This window comes from Onthophagus taurus, chromosome 5, assembly GCF_036711975.1.
Source record: "Onthophagus taurus isolate NC chromosome 5, IU_Otau_3.0, whole genome shotgun sequence".
Classification (NCBI taxonomy): domain Eukaryota; kingdom Metazoa; phylum Arthropoda; class Insecta; order Coleoptera; family Scarabaeidae; genus Onthophagus; species Onthophagus taurus.
Genome location: NC_091970.1, coordinates 3,905,514 through 3,920,907, shown reverse-complemented (window position 1 = coordinate 3,920,907; position 15,394 = coordinate 3,905,514). Strand labels below are relative to the sequence as shown.

Below are 15,394 nucleotides of genomic sequence, written 5' to 3'. Positions count from 1 at the left end.
ATAACAAATCATTTTGTGTTAAAAAAACTTAATTATTAGTAATAATCAATAAAAATAATAAATTAAAAAAATTGGTGTGAAGTTGGTGTAGGTTGTCACAATAATAACTTCAAATTGAGGTTATCACGTAGTTAGAATCATGGAAAACGAAATATACAATAATTGGGAAAGAGAATGGAAAGAATCACCGCAATATAAGAAAGAAACTTCTTGTTTTTCAAAGAAAAATAATCAGACTAATATTTGGAGTAATATGTGAGCAACGAGAATTACGAATATCAACAAAGGCAGAGATTGAAGGTATTTTAGAGAGAGATCTTTAAAGTATGGAGGTGGGAAATTGGAAAGGCTGACCGAGATGGATTGCGTAAAGTCGTGAAGCAGGCTAAGGTTCACCCTGAGCTGTAACGCTGAAGAAAGTAAAGTAACTGTGATACAAGTTTTGACATATCTCAAATTATAATTATATTGTATGTAAAGACAAACTGTGATAAAGCTTAAATATATCATGAAAGCACTGTGATTAAATAAATATGATATGAACAAAAGTTCGAACTCTACCGGAATAACAACCAAGCAACCATAACCTCAAATTTCATTTTAAGTCGTTTTAATTAAATTTTATTCACAAAAAAGTAAATACACCTATATTTTTTTTTATTCGGTTTCTGTACACATCATTATATACAAAAAAAAACTTATAAAGACAAATATTAAATACTTTCCAAAAAAATTAATCATATCATGAACGTTTTCTCCTTTTATTTATATTTGATTCTTATTTATCTTGATTTCTCACATTTCTCTTTACTTAGTTATCAGTAAGTGTTAGTTTAACAAATATAGGCAGTAGAAACAATTTCATTAAAAAAAATTATCGTATATTTATACACAGCTTAAAACTTAATTTAAAATCAATCTCGCGCTTCAATATCTTTCTCCGTCGATATATTTTGGTTCATTTGATCGTTTTCGTACTCAACGAAGTCATCGAACAGGCTCGGCCACGCTTCGTTATCATCGTACGAACTCAAATCGTCACCGACGGTTTCCGAGAAATTAAGAAACATGTTCCAAGTATCCCGCGGGATTCCTTTGATGCTTGGGTGCCGTTGTAAAAATTTAATCCATCGTGTTAAAATTGGTGGTTTACGTATTGTGAAAACCAAGTTCCAGAGATCTATCGCCATTTCTGTTAATAAACTTCTTTGTCCCGATTGGATATCTAACCCGAAATTAAACGTAAACCGATATAAGTCCTTAAATAGTTCTGGAGAGTCTTCAATTTCACTCACTAAATCAGGCAGTTTATTTTGTACGGCTTTAATTGAATCGCAACACATTGATTTTAGCCCGTTTACAAATTCTCCGCGAGTAAATCGACACATTTGTTCCGCGTTTAATTTCCAGGCCAAAACCAATATTTTAAAGTCTTCTGGGAGTACCTGCAAGTCTTTACACAGCTGTATTATTCCATCGACTCGGATCATATCTTCATCCTTCTCTCGGTAATTATCAAATAAATTATTTAATTTCACATCGGACGGTTTACTATCTCCAATCCCCATTGTAGGCGCTAATTTTATTATGTGAGGTCTCTTGGCAGTAAAACGGCCCCCCGTATCTTGTATTATAATTGGTAAATGATTACCGTTGCTTATTATTATGTTATCGTCTGGTGATTGAGGTGCTATATGACTCGGGGCTGGATGTAAACGAGCTTCAGGCATTTCTGTTGTAATGAAGAAGATTATTTTAGTGATAAAATTTTAATTTAACAATTTACTCACCCTCTCTATGACAATGTGTGGAATTGTCGAGGGCCGAAGTTACTGGCTCCTTGAAACAAGTTAAACAGCTGCCCATTGGAGGGCCTCCTCGAAAGCCGTCGCGAACCGTTCGTTTCAACCCCGCAAGGACAGCCTACGTGCATTGCCCCGTCTGTGTCTCCCACAAACACACAAGCGTCCCCCGTTTGAGAGAGACAAAACCACCAATTCAACCGTCCGCGAGAAAACGCATCGAAACCCCTTTTCTCTCCCTAGTAAACAATAAAAAAAATTAATCTCCTACCAAGTGGTTCTTTAAAATCGTCGTCGACGTTTCGGGTTCTTTGAACTTAATCCGAGCCGCATGGATCGTCTTTTATTGCTTAATTGCAAGCTTAAAACGGGTTTTCTCTTGATTTTGCGGAGATGTGTGAGGTGATTCAGTTAGAAATTAACTATTTTATGGAAAAACTATCGTTTTTTTTTTGACATTTGTAGTGACAGCTGACGTGGGATGCGTTCTTAAAATGACATTTATTAAGAAATAATTTTTTTACTAAAACAATCTTAAAAATTCATTTCATTTTACATCATCATTAACAAATCTTAATAATATCGCAATAAAATAAATAATTAATAATTATAATTAATAAAATTATTTTTATATCCCTGTCAGTTTCAATTTCAACTAACTTCACTCGTGGCCATATTGACCTGCTGAAGTGAAGTCCAAAAAATGGGTTTTGGAGATTATCCCGCTGAATATAATCCGAAAGTGCACGGTCCTTATGATCCTGCACGTTTTTACGGGAAGCGTGAGTATCCATCACTAATTCTTTAATTAAAATTAACCCACCTAGAAAATTATAACCTCACTTTTTTTGTATTACATAACCACATCACTGTTTCTTGTTTCATAATCTTCAATTAAATTTATTTAACTTAATATTTTTAGCGGATACCCCATTTGGTCAAGTAAAACTTGGCGAATTAGGTTCATGGTTTGGGAGGAGAACTAAAAGTCCACAAGCCGTAGCCGGGGCTTGCAGTCGGGCTTGGTGGAGATGGCAACATAAATATATCCAACCGAAACGCGCCGGAATCGCTGGTTTCTTCCAGTTGATCAGTGTTTCAATGGCTGTATTTTATTTCTTAAATTACGGCAAGATTAAGAAGCATAGGAACTACAAATATCATTAAATGTAAATGATGAGGATCGAGACGGGGGTAGAAGAAAACAGCTTGTAGTCGAATTAAAAATTAAAAAGAACACATTGTTTAATTTTGAATTGTATTAAAGAAAATAAATAATTTGGGAAGGAATAAAGCGTTTTGATAAATGTCAGTTGATGTCGGTAAATTAGGAATTTGCAGGAAAAGATAACCTCCAAATATAAATCAAACAAATTTACATAACACAATGTAATATATACGTTTTATTTTGGGTAAATCCACATTAAATATTAATTTAGAGTTTAAAACGGTGATTAAATTCTTTGAGAATGAGTGTTAATCGGTTTGAATTCAAATTTATTACTTAATCTCTGATTGATGTGATGACATAACCTCAAAAAATTAAATTTATAATTATAAAGTATTAAAAGTAGTATTTGTTATGGAGCAGGATTTAAATGGAACTGGATTAGCGACAAAAGAAGCCCTTAAAAGATTACACGGGGAGATAGCGTCGGTTTTAAATCAATTTAAAGCATCACAAAAGAATCGGTAATAATAAAATAAAATTAGTTGAATTAATTTTGATTTATTTCTTTTATAGGAAATTAAACACTTGGATAACAAAGGGGTTTCTTATTAGGAATAAACACGCAACGGTTAATTTCCTCTCGTTATTTTTTAGTTTATTGTGTATAATTTTATTGATCGTAACATATTACATAAATTCATTATGGATTTATTTAGTTGAAGCTTTAATTTTATTATTTCTGTTAATTTTTAACGGGATGTTTCAATATTACGACCGAAAGTTACGATACAATGAAATACCAAACCGGGTTAATAAACTTTTGGATATTTTAAGTATAAATTTAGAAAAAATTAAGTGGGGTTATGAGAATTATCCACAAATACATTTGCCACCTTCGCCATGTATCACTTTACAATGGACCTATCGAGATAATAAAATCGTTAATTTACCATGGGCCCTTTTAGTGACAGGAGATGTGATTTTAATGCGACCGGGGCAATTAAGTCCTGGGTATTGTGAGGCGATCGATAAAAACACCGAATTTCCAATTTTGCACTCCAAAGAGATGTTTAGTCCGAATTTACGCGCGGAAAATGAAATTTTTAGTATTCCAAAGTCGCGGAAACCTTTGGAATGTAAGAAATATCGGTTGAAAGAAACCCCTTACATCGATAATTTAAAAATTGCTTTGGAACAAGCGTTAGATCGCCCAGTGAGCTTACAAAATCAACAAAGACACTACGTGATGGTTCAAATCATGGAAAGAATCATTTTGCCAACATTTTTTTTATTGGTTTTGTTATTAAATTTGTTCCGATACTTTTATTTGGAACGATTTATCGGGAAATCATCAACGTTAAACTTATTCCTTTTAATCCCCGTATCCACAGTTTTACCTTTCTTACCCTTATTATTCCCGATTACTTGGAGTTTATTAAACAGCTACGGAGTGGCGCATTTTAAAGCGTTATATGATGAAAACTGTCAATGCTCGATGGCTTTAAATGACTTGGAAGAGAATGATACTTTTATTTATCACCAAGTAAAATGCGATTGGAAAGTTATTTGGAGGAATTTTTTGGACGTGGTCCGCGGGGAAAGCGAGATTATCTCGAGAACGACGAATATTGTGCACGTTTTGGGCAGTGTGACAGCTTTGTGTTGTGTTGATAAAAAGGGGATATTATCTTGGCCTAATCCCACGGCGGAAAAAGTATTTTTTCTTCGTAATTCGGATAATTTATCGAAATCGTCTAGTTTAAACTCGAATTTGGACGATATTGAATGCGAAATCGATGAGAATTTAACGAATAAAGAGGGAGGGAAAGAAACTTCGGAGTTTAATGAAGATTGTGCTTCTTCAACGGTGGGTGAAGTACTTGATTTAACCCATAATCAGTCAGATCCGTTTAAATTACACTTCGATGATAGAAAATGGGAGAAATTTTTGACCAGTTTGAAGCCGTTGGGGCTTTCGATTTTATTGAATACTTGTAATATTGATACGCAAGTAAGTTTTTTGATATTTTATTCACTTCTTGCTAAATTAAATTCTTTTAAGGAACATTACACAACTTTTTGTTCACACATAACATGCGAGGCAATGTATAACGAAAATCTGGTTCCTGTTATCAATAGGAGATGTTTGTGCGAGCTGGCTAAAGAAATCGGCTTTCTTGACCAAGCTCACAAAATATTTGCTTTGGAACAGCAGTTGTCCACTTTTAGGCATTTAGTACGCTCACTAACATTTTTTTTTCGTTCCGATTAACTGTTCTACTTTGATTCTAGCAACCTGAAATGGTTAGGAGGGACAATAAATACGCCAGATCATTAAGTATGTCCACGAAATTAAAATTTCCTTTCCCGCACATGTTCGCAGTCGCCGTTAAAGAGTTAAGTAGCGGTTCCGTGCAACTTTTATCCCAAGGAACGGCCGATATCATTTTGGATTCGTGCGTGGACTTTTGGGACGGCTACGATTTATGCCCCTTAACGCCGGCGGATCGAAAAAAAATACAAGATTTTTATCAACGAAGTAGTTTAACAGCTTATTGTACAGCTTTTGCTTACAGGCAAGTTTTTTTTAAAATGACATTAAATTGACTAACATCAAAATAATATTTTTTCCGTTTTAGACCACTTTCTAAAGGAGTTAGTAATAAATTAAGTGAAGTTTATTTGGAATTACCAAGCGATAGTCGTCATTTATACAGAACTCATAGAAGCCCTACTCCTGTTCATTGGGATTGCAGTAAAAACGTGTTAGAGCCGAAAATAAAAACGCCATTAGCTCAATTTTATAGCACGGATTCCTTGTTGTACAATGATAGCCCTTCTTTGGAAGCGTGTGATGCGGAGAGTTGCTTCGATATGCAATGCAACCAAGTTTTTATTGGTATGGTCACCATGCAATATCAAGCACAATCGGATATGGTCCAATTAATTGAGCAATTAGAACGTGCTTGTATACGATTCGTTCATTTTAGTAAAGAAAATGAGCTTAGATCGAGGGTTTTTAGCGAAAAAATGGGGTTGGAGAGTGGTTGGAATTGCCATATTTCATTATTAAGCGATAGAATTAGGTGAGAAATAATAACGTTAGGGTTAATAAATGTGTATTTAATGTTTTGAATGAATTTTATGGATTAAATTGCTAACCTAAAATCTTTTTTGTGTTTCTGTTTGTTTTGTTTCTCTACTCTTTCTCTGTTGTATGTATTGTTACGCAAAATAAAGACTTCCGGATGCTTCATTGGTCGCCGTTAGAAGAGGCACCGGTTACATGTGTGAAAAACGTCGCATCTCTCAAAGCGCCCGAAGACTTCACACCACTCTTGGGTCACCGACTCATTCAACCAAACTTAGGTACCCAAAAAAAATAAGCACAAAAAATTATTACAGAAAAAATTGTAGATTTTGGCAAAAAAAATTGTGGTGGAATGGAGTACTACTTTGAATGCTTGCTGTAGAAGATTGCTTCGTTTTTTGTTAAATGTTTTTAATTAATTTTAACGAAAAAGTGAGATTTTTGAGGTGAATTTATTTTTTTAGCAACCTCGGAGCTTCTCGAGCGATGAGTTTCTCAGCTCCATCAGCTATCAATACGGATTATACGGTTGTTAAATTTGAAAATGAAATTATTCCGATGTTGAGACAAGAAGATAAGTGCAATAGCAACGAGAGTGTTCATGATCCAGGAAATCCACACGATTGGCAATCAATGAGCCATTTAACTAATGATAGTAGCGAACATAGTGCCCCAATTAATTTTGATATGTCAAATAGGGTTAGTTAAATTAATTCCTAATAAATAATTAAAATTAACCTAAAAAAATTTGAGGTTATGTCAAAAACATAACCTCAAATCATCTTTTTTATATATTTTTTTAATTAATTTTTATTTTTAGGCAAAATTACCAAGAGGAATTGATAAAATACGTCCTCACATTGAAAAAGTAGACAACGTTCCTTTATTAGTATCTTTATTTACCGATTGTACAGCTTCCGTAACACGAGAGATGCTTCAAATTATGCAAGATTACGATGAAGTTGTTTGTGTAATCGGCTCATCTGCTAGCAATGAAAATATGGGAATTTTTATGCAGGCTGATGCAAGGTAATTAACCCATCTCAAATTAATTTTAATTAATACCATTTTTTTTAGCATCTCGGTTGAACCTTTATACCCTCAAGTATGTCAAAAACTCACTCCGTATGATTTAAAAAATCTTCCGAAAGATGTCCCATCACCGATTGATTTATCGCGAAAATTAAATTCGATCGCTTGTTCTTTATCGATGAAACGCGAACAACAACCGATTCCGATTCACCAATTAATCCGGGAATCACGACATTTCGTTTCAAATTTATGGAATTGCGTTCAATTCTGGTTGTGTTGTTCCGTTACGATTAGTTTTGTCCAACTTTTAACCAACGTTTTTATGTTGCCGGCTCTTTTAACGCCCGGGCAAGTTTTATGGCTTGTTTGCTTCGTTGTACCACTGTTAAGTGTCAGTTTAATGGCATCACCTTTCGATAAAGATATAATGAAGAAACCGCAACCTAAAAATCAAATCGCTTTTAATAAAGATGTGAGTTAAATAAAAAATATATATTAAGATTATGTTGTATTGTTTTCTTTTTTAGGTGGTTATTTTTGCTTTGTGGTGTTATGGAAGTAAATTTACGTTACTTATTGTGATAGTTATCTTAACTTACGCGGCCACGGTGGCCACTAATTGCAACAATTTCTGTTTCATACAGAATTGTACGTGTCTTTGGTTTTACTTGCCACATTTTGACGCTAATTCAACTTTCCCTGTGATTCACAGCGATTTTGAGTTTGGCCCTTTAATAATTCAAGCTCAAAATGTGAGTTTAATACTCATCGTTTTACATTTAGGTTGGTTATTAATACCTTATCTTAACGTAATTAATGTTTAATATTTTTTAGTTCCTATTTCAGCTGGATTTGTTTTCCGACAACACTTATTTATTAAAAAGAAACCTTATCATAACTTAATTTGGACAGGAGCAGTTATAATAATGTAAAATTAAGCAAAAGAAATTCTTCAATTGATTTAATTAATTTTTTTAGAACTATTTTCCAATTAATTTATTCGGCTATAAATATGTTTACAATTTATGGGGATCTCCCAGAGACTTTGGGGTTCAACCCAATGCATGGTTTTTTAATATTTGGTTGTTTATCGCCGGTTTTAACCTTAGTTTTAAACGAGGTTATCAAAAAACACGAAATAAAGTAATTTTTTTAGGTTATGTTTTCTCGATTAAAACTTTTTATCGCTTTCAGGGTTAATTTGCGCTATCAAAGGCGTGCAAGACTGGATTTTGGTACAAAATTAGGGATGAATTCGCCGTTTTAAGTTTAAAACTAGTCACACCACCAAAAAAGAACAAAACCGAGTATTCAAAGTCTGACAAAAAACTGCCTTTTTTGAAATTAATCTTATTTTTTACAATAAAAAGTATATGGAGTGTTATCTTCAAATAAAATAAAACGATCTAAATAAGTGTTTTATTAATTACATAATTATTATTCCCATTCTTTAATAATTCTGTCGAATTCGTTGTCATCAAAGAATGGCATATCAATATTTCTAATCATATTTTCACCACAATAAAGACACTCAGAAGCTATAATGTTATCGATATCAGCTTTTAAAACGTCTTTTCGCGAAATCCCACTCGAGCCAGTACTGATATTATCAAAAGTTTGGGTGTTATTGATCGCGTTTAATTGCTTATGTAAATCAGATAGCTTATTTTTTCTGGCCGGTCCTAAATGTGGTGTCAATTCCTTAAGGAGACAATCAGTGTGGAAACGATGTTGACACGGAAACGCATAAAAAGCTCTCATCATCAAAGTTTTTTCACAAACGTCACACACATCTCGATGGTTTATAATCGTATAACCATTACGGAAAGATTGGATTTGTTCGCGAATCGATTCAGCCGCTTTTGTAGCTTCGTCCATTTCATCTTTTAAATCTTGAATTTGTTGATTATATTCCTAAAAATAAATATTTAATTAATAAATTTAGATCGAAAAACGCGCCATCTAGTGGCGAAAATAAAAAATCGAAACAAAGTGAAGTTAGCTAATACAAAAACTAACCTTCAAAGAATTACAAATAGCACTACGAAAATGATCGATTGTATCAAAATCTGAAAAATACGGTAAAATATCCTCGATTCGTAATAATTCGCATTCTTGTAATAATTTCATGGCCTTTTCAACGTCTTTCGATGGTGTATTATTATCAATAACATCGTTTTCTTTTGATTTGATGACATGCTCGGCGATACTTAACCACAACTTTTTTCTTAATTCCGCATCATTTTCCGGTGCCATATTAGCGATTTCTTTGGCTTTATCGACATCGATGGTTAACGCTAAATCAACGGCCGACTCCCACATCCCCAAAAGTGCGGATAACTTAACACAAGCTGCCTTTAAGTTCGGATTTTCTTGACATAACCTCAACGCAAAATAAACATCATATTGGACCAACATTGAATTATTTCCTTGTGATTCCAAATAAGTTATTAATTTATCCGGGTCGTATTTAGAATATAACGATAATAATAAATTGTGTAAAGCTTTTTCATTGGTTTTTAAAATATCCTTACAAAATTCTAAATAACGAATAATGTGGGTGTATTGATATTCTTGGCAGCTGACGAAAGCTGGGAGTAATTTTATGGGGATTAAATTGCGTCCTTGGTCGATTAAGGCTTTTACGGTTGGTGCTGGAACTTCTTGGATTAAAATTGGAGTAAATTGGTAATAAAGTTCGCGATTATTTTGTCCTTTTAAAACGTTTAAAGCTTCGTAAAAATCGTTATTATAAATATTTTGCTTAATTAATTGTTCAAAATCCTTATTAACAATCGTAAGTTTTTTTAAATTATCTCGATCACCATGACTCGATATTAAATTATAAATTGATGACTTATTCGTTTTAATGCACTCGGAAACTTGTTTTAAAGCCAAAAACGACTCAAACTGTTTTTGTAAATCGTGATAAACGTTCTTTTTTTCTTCTCCTTTTAATCGCATCGCTTCTAATTCTTCCAAAAATAACTCGATAACTACCAAAACAATCATCGTTATTTGAGCTTGATCGTGCATCGTTAATTTATCTAATTTTTTACACAAAAAAACTTTTAACGCCTCCAATTGTTCGGCTTGGAAAAATTTTAAACAAATCTCTTCGAAACTCGATTGAGTTTCCGAGTAACATTGAGCACTTTCAACGAATTTCTTTTCATGGAACAGCATCTCTGCTTCCTTTATTAACACACGATTATAATGAACTTCGTTATTTTTAGTGAACTTTTTCGCCAAATCAAACTCTTTTTGGTCACAATAAAATTGCCAAACATGTCGTTCTTCTTTAGTAATTATAAACTTAAATAATTGGTGTTCCGTAATCGCCCAAATGTTCCCCGTTGCTTGATCTTGCACAATGTTTATCAATTTCCCAAACGCCTCGTTATAATTATCCTCATAAACGAGCTCTTTACTCAACAAAGACATCCCTTTTATTGAATCATTGTAAGCAATTAAAGCATGAAATTGAGTCGTTATTAAATTAAATGGAGGCACCGTTGTTTGTGATAAATTATCGTAAGCTGGTTTTGGGAAATTAATGAAATCGGAATGTTTTTTGATGATTTCTTTTATTGGTTTCTTTGAATCGTTTGAAAAAAACGGCGAAATCTAAAAATAAAAAAAAGTTAGGTTAGAATTTCGAACTGTCAAATTTTTTTTGAGGTTATAAGAATTAAATTATACTTTTCCGTATCTTAGGCCCATTTCAGTCATCCAAACGTAAGTTATCGGAGTTTCCTTCACCGAGTCGCCCCATAATCGTAATCGGGAATATTTTAAATTAGATTCGGTGAAAAAACAAGTTTCGTCTTCGGGTACGTTCAAGTATTTATTAAAAACTTGTTGTAAAAGGGGCCGCTCGGATTTGTTGACTTTTCCATCGAAATAATATAATCGTTGAGGTGTAGCTGCTAATATGAAATATTTATCCATCGATGGGATTTGATAAAAATATAATCCGGAAATTGGGGTGAGGGTTCCTCGACCAATATCGAAAACCTAATTCAAAAAAGAATTATTTTATTATTGTAACTAAAATAAATAAATTTACCAAACCGTCCGTTTCTTTATTACCGTATAACGGCAAATAATTAGGCAGCTTAATTTAAATAAGAATGAAATAAACACGTAAAAACTTTAATATTAAACAATCGTACCTGCCTCCAATATTGTTCAATACCCGATGAAAATCCAGAAGTAAAAAATTTCTCCCCTTCCAAAACTAACTCGGTTTCAAAAATTAATCCCATCGAAGTTCCTAATAAAATAGGACCCGTACTCATTTCCGACTCATTATAAGGATTCCAAGCAACTGCGGTGACTTTATAACCTCGAAATTTCGTGGTATTCTTTAATTTATTCGATTTTTTTGATAAATAATACATCTCAGAACTATCTGTTGGAGTATTTGGCATAAACATCAAAAATAAATGATTTCCAGTTGGGTCTAGAAACAAATTTGAAAGGGTATTTCCAGTTAAATGTCGAGTCAACGATATCTCTTCTTGTTGGCTATTAGCTAAGTTAATTCTCAATAAAGTTCCACTCGCCGTCATTGCAATATATAAAAATTTATTTCCCACTGCAACATGACTCACTTTATCGGGTATTGAAAGGTTTTTCTTGGTTTTTTGGAAAATTGGGGCGTCTGGCTCAATCCTCATTTGAATGTAACCCAATGCGTTCTAAAAGAGAAAGTGTAGATTTTAATGTAAGGGGATATATTATAATCACCAATTCTGCCGCTGAAATTGATTCATATTTAAAATCTTGAGATTGGGGCTCCTCGAATTGATCGAACATTGAAGTCATTTTTGTTGTTTGTTTTATTTTAACCTGTCTTGACAGAAACGTTAAAGCACAGTCAAAGCGAAAGATATGGTATCTTTCTTTTCTCGATAGATGGCACTTTAACAGAATCAATCACGAAATTTAAGTTGATTAAATTTAATAAACAAGTTTACAATAATAAATCGAAACTAAATTAATATATATCTATAAAAAAGGGTGTTAGTTCGTTTTTACTTAATTTTTTTTTTATTTAAAAATATAAGGATATTTAATTTTTATAGTTGTTATAGTTGTCTTACCAATTAGTTTTTTAAATTTTAATAAAATGAATAAATTAATTCAACCAATCGGTTTAATTAATAATACAGAACAATGTATTATAAAAAATTACAAATATATATTTATTATTCTAAAATTAGTTGGTAGTAATGATTACTTGACATTTATTTTTTTTTACCGAAACGTCAAAATTTGTAAACATTCAAAATTAAAGATGTTTTTACAGACGATACCCGTTTTAGATAACATCCAACTCCTTAAACTAAAAAATCTGTTTATTAACCCATAAATAAACCGTAATTTTGCAATGACCGCTTCCGATGTTATTTACCGCCTCCAGGTCATTCAATAATAAGGCACGATTACCTCTGCCGAACGCTATAATGTGGACAGGGGGGACTTTTGTACCAAACGGGGGCGTATTCGTACCCGTTTTCTCAACATTTCTCATTTGTGTAATCAGCTATTACTTCTTTAAATGGTTTAGTGGTAACGATATTAATGTACCAATTAGAGACGCAACTAAAAATCATAATTGGAAACCTATAAATGTTTCATCAAAGGTAATTTGGAATTGATGTCAAATTCTTTTTTATTGCATTTCTTAAATCCCAAGGCTTGGTATTGTTCGATATGCGAATCGTTGCTTTTAAATGGTATTGGTGTTTATTGTGATTGTTGCGGAGTTTGTTCGGATACTGATTGTATTAAGCAAGCTAATAAACAGCTTTTATGTAAAGTTATAACCAGCAAAAATGATGTGCATTTACATCATTGGGTTAAAGGTAAATAAATCAACACAACATTTAACTTAATTGTTTTAAATTTATTTTAAGGAAATTTATCGTTGGGTGCAGTCTGTTCCGTTTGTAACGAAGATTGTTCGATGGAACCCGGATTGGTCGATTATCAATGTTGTTGGTGTCAAAGAACCGTTCATACAAGTTGTTTTAAAAATATTTCGCAAGAATGTGATTTTGGCCCATTTCAAAACATGATTGTACCCCCGTGGTGTGTCCAGGTGGCTCGGATGAAAAGCAGTATTCACCGACACTTATTATTGAGGGGAGTTAAAGATCCTGGGTGGAAAAATTGGTTCCCATTAATTGTAGTTGGTGATAAATCAAGAAAATTTAATAAATTCGTCTTAAATTTTAATTGATACATTTTATAGCTAATCGTAAATCAGGAAATAATGACGGAGATGCAGTTTTATCTGAATTTCGCAAAATATTGAATCCGGCCCAAGTTTTAGATCTTGCAGAACGCCCCCCAGCTGCCGCTTTACAATGGAGTATTTTAGTGGCACCCAAACCAATTCGGTTATTAGTTGCTGGGGGTGATGGAACTGTATCATGGTTATTATCTTCTATACACAGAATGGATTTGGAACCTCAGCCTGTTGTTTGCATACTTCCCTTAGGCACTGGAAATGATCTTTCTAGAGTTTTAGGTTGGGGAAAACAACTTTCATCAGAAATTGATACCGAAAAGATTATGAAAGATATTGCTAATGCAAAAACAAACACTTTTGATAGGTAAATACTAAAAAAGAAAAAATTTTAATTATTAATTATTTTATTTTAAGATGGCGAGTTGAAGTAGCCCCATATCGTCACTTAGGAATCCGTTTACCATCAAAATCCGCTTACATGTATAACTATTTCAGCGTGGGAGTCGACGCCCAGGTCGCTTTGGATTTCCATAGAACCCGAGATAGCAAATTTTATTTATTCAGCAATCGAATTTTTAATAAATTGTTGTATCTTTGCTTTGGAACTCAACAAGTCGTAGCTGCTGATTGTCGAAACATAGAAAACCGCGTCGATTTGTATTTAGACGGAAAATTGGTGCAATTACCGGAATTAGAATCAATTGTCGTGCTTAATATCCAATCTTGGGGCGCAGGAGTTAATTTATGGAGTAATTAAAAAAAAATTTTTAGGTTAGGTTAATTTTTATTACTTTTTTAGGTATGCTAAGCGATGTTTCACCACAATCTTATAAAGATGGGGTTTTAGAAGTTGTCGGAATTTATTCTTCATTCCATATAGCTCAGTTACAAGTTGGTTTATCAACTCCCCATAAAATTGGGCAAGCTAAAATTGTTGAGGTTAGAATTAATTTTTTTAATATTAATAATTAATATATGTGATTTAGATTCGTTTAAAATCGAAAGCTCCAGTTCAAGTTGATGGGGAACCTTGGGAGCAGATGCCTGCTGTTTTTAAGATATCCTTAGTCGATCAAGCGACAGTTCTCGTTAATAAAACCAAATAAATATAAGTATGTATTTTCCAATAATTTTTAACGCTTTGTATTGAAATATCACAGTATTATTTACTTATTTATTCATATAAATATCTACTTAAACACTATTTTATAGTTAATTATTAAGTATTGAGAATTAAAAACATAACCAAAAAATTAATTTTTTTAATTTTATTCCTCCACTATTTCTTTTTTATTAAAACTGGATCAAAACTGGACTTTTAGCATCTTAATCGAATGCGATTTGTAGTAGTTTAAATTGTTTCTTTTTAAATGCTTAATTTAAAACTTTAAATAATTTGGTGATATAAAATTAATTTTTTTTAATCCAATGCTTTCTAAGTATTTATTTTAACTATATTTCCTGATACGGTTCTAATATTCCATAATTCAACGATTAAATTCGTATTTTCTTAAGTTAATTTATGAAGTAACTTAAAAATTTTTTTTTTGAGGTTATGTGTATTTTTATTATCCCTTTTAGGTATTCCAAGTTATATTTCACCCAATCTTATAAAGATGTAGTTTTAGAACTTGTTGCAACTTATTTTTCATTACACATATCACAAATATAAATTGGTAATAATAATTGAGGTTAGAATTGTCCTTGAATTAAAATTTAATATAATTTGAGCACAGAGTATACAGAGGCCGGACTCCGGCTAATAAAAGTGGCACTCCTATCTATCCTTGTTTAACTAATCTAAACTTCGTATGGTATTTTCTCTCTCACATAAATTGAATCGATGTAGATGGCGGTAGTGTAGTGGATCGATAAATACGAGCGGGAATTTGAATGCTCGTTTGAATATAAATCTCATTACTCTTTAAAATTTTTTTTAATAACAAGTTCCAAAATATCAAAAATTTTCATCTCAAAACTTGAACAAGTTTTAAGATGAAAACAGTGACTTTTTGAACTTGATATTAAAAAAAAAA

The 15,394-nt window shown here is 32.5% G+C and overlaps 5 protein-coding genes across 7 annotated transcripts; 3 read left to right on the top strand and 2 right to left on the bottom strand.

The window, feature by feature from the left end:
• Positions 1-742: 742 nt before the first annotated feature.
• Positions 743-2,281, bottom strand: LOC111426498 (defective in cullin neddylation 1 domain containing SCCRO3). The gene is made up of 2 exons (XM_023061039.2): positions 1,791-2,281; positions 743-1,732 (listed from the first exon to the last, which is right to left on the bottom strand). The coding sequence occupies exons 1-2, from the start codon at positions 1,864-1,866 to the stop codon at positions 915-917; spliced, it is 894 nt and encodes a 297-aa protein (XP_022916807.1). The 5' UTR covers positions 1,867-2,281; the 3' UTR covers positions 743-914.
• Positions 2,282-2,456: 175 nt separating this feature from the next.
• On the top strand, positions 2,457-3,088 carry LOC111426500 (ATP synthase, subunit F). The gene is made up of 2 exons (XM_023061040.2): positions 2,457-2,584; positions 2,725-3,088. Exons 1-2 carry the CDS (start codon positions 2,506-2,508, stop codon positions 2,967-2,969), a joined length of 324 nt encoding a protein of 107 aa, XP_022916808.1. The 5' UTR covers positions 2,457-2,505; the 3' UTR covers positions 2,970-3,088.
• A 73-nt stretch (positions 3,089-3,161) lies between these two features.
• On the top strand, positions 3,162-8,510 carry LOC111426738 (transmembrane protein 94-like protein l(2)k05819). Of its 2 annotated transcripts, XM_023061407.2 has the most exons (13): positions 3,162-3,494; positions 3,547-4,984; positions 5,036-5,209; positions 5,266-5,549; positions 5,613-6,059; positions 6,214-6,342; positions 6,529-6,763; positions 6,885-7,093; positions 7,142-7,568; positions 7,624-7,879; positions 7,931-8,024; positions 8,075-8,239; positions 8,291-8,510. In XM_023061407.2, exons 1-13 carry the CDS (start codon positions 3,385-3,387, stop codon positions 8,361-8,363), a joined length of 4,041 nt encoding a protein of 1,346 aa, XP_022917175.2. In that variant the 5' UTR covers positions 3,162-3,384; the 3' UTR covers positions 8,364-8,510. The 2 variants fall into 2 exon arrangements, with proteins under 2 accessions (XP_022917175.2, XP_022917176.2); XM_023061408.2 differs by lacking the exon at positions 6,214-6,342.
• On the bottom strand, positions 8,502-11,990 carry LOC111426739 (vacuolar protein sorting-associated protein 18 dor). Of its 2 annotated transcripts, XM_023061409.2 has the most exons (6): positions 11,849-11,990; positions 11,272-11,799; positions 11,166-11,213; positions 10,799-11,113; positions 9,116-10,723; positions 8,502-9,010 (listed from the first exon to the last, which is right to left on the bottom strand). In XM_023061409.2, the coding sequence occupies exons 1-6, from the start codon at positions 11,924-11,926 to the stop codon at positions 8,534-8,536; spliced, it is 3,054 nt and encodes a 1,017-aa protein (XP_022917177.2). In that variant the 5' UTR covers positions 11,927-11,990; the 3' UTR covers positions 8,502-8,533. The 2 variants fall into 2 exon arrangements, with proteins under 2 accessions (XP_022917177.2, XP_022917178.2); XM_023061410.2 differs by lacking the exon at positions 11,166-11,213.
• Positions 11,991-12,355: 365 nt separating this feature from the next.
• On the top strand, positions 12,356-14,615 carry LOC111426516 (diacylglycerol kinase epsilon). The gene is made up of 7 exons (XM_023061062.2): positions 12,356-12,747; positions 12,801-12,969; positions 13,021-13,299; positions 13,359-13,722; positions 13,773-14,107; positions 14,158-14,297; positions 14,345-14,615. Exons 1-7 carry the CDS (start codon positions 12,505-12,507, stop codon positions 14,462-14,464), a joined length of 1,650 nt encoding a protein of 549 aa, XP_022916830.1. The 5' UTR covers positions 12,356-12,504; the 3' UTR covers positions 14,465-14,615.
• Positions 14,616-15,394: the final 779 nt, after the last annotated feature.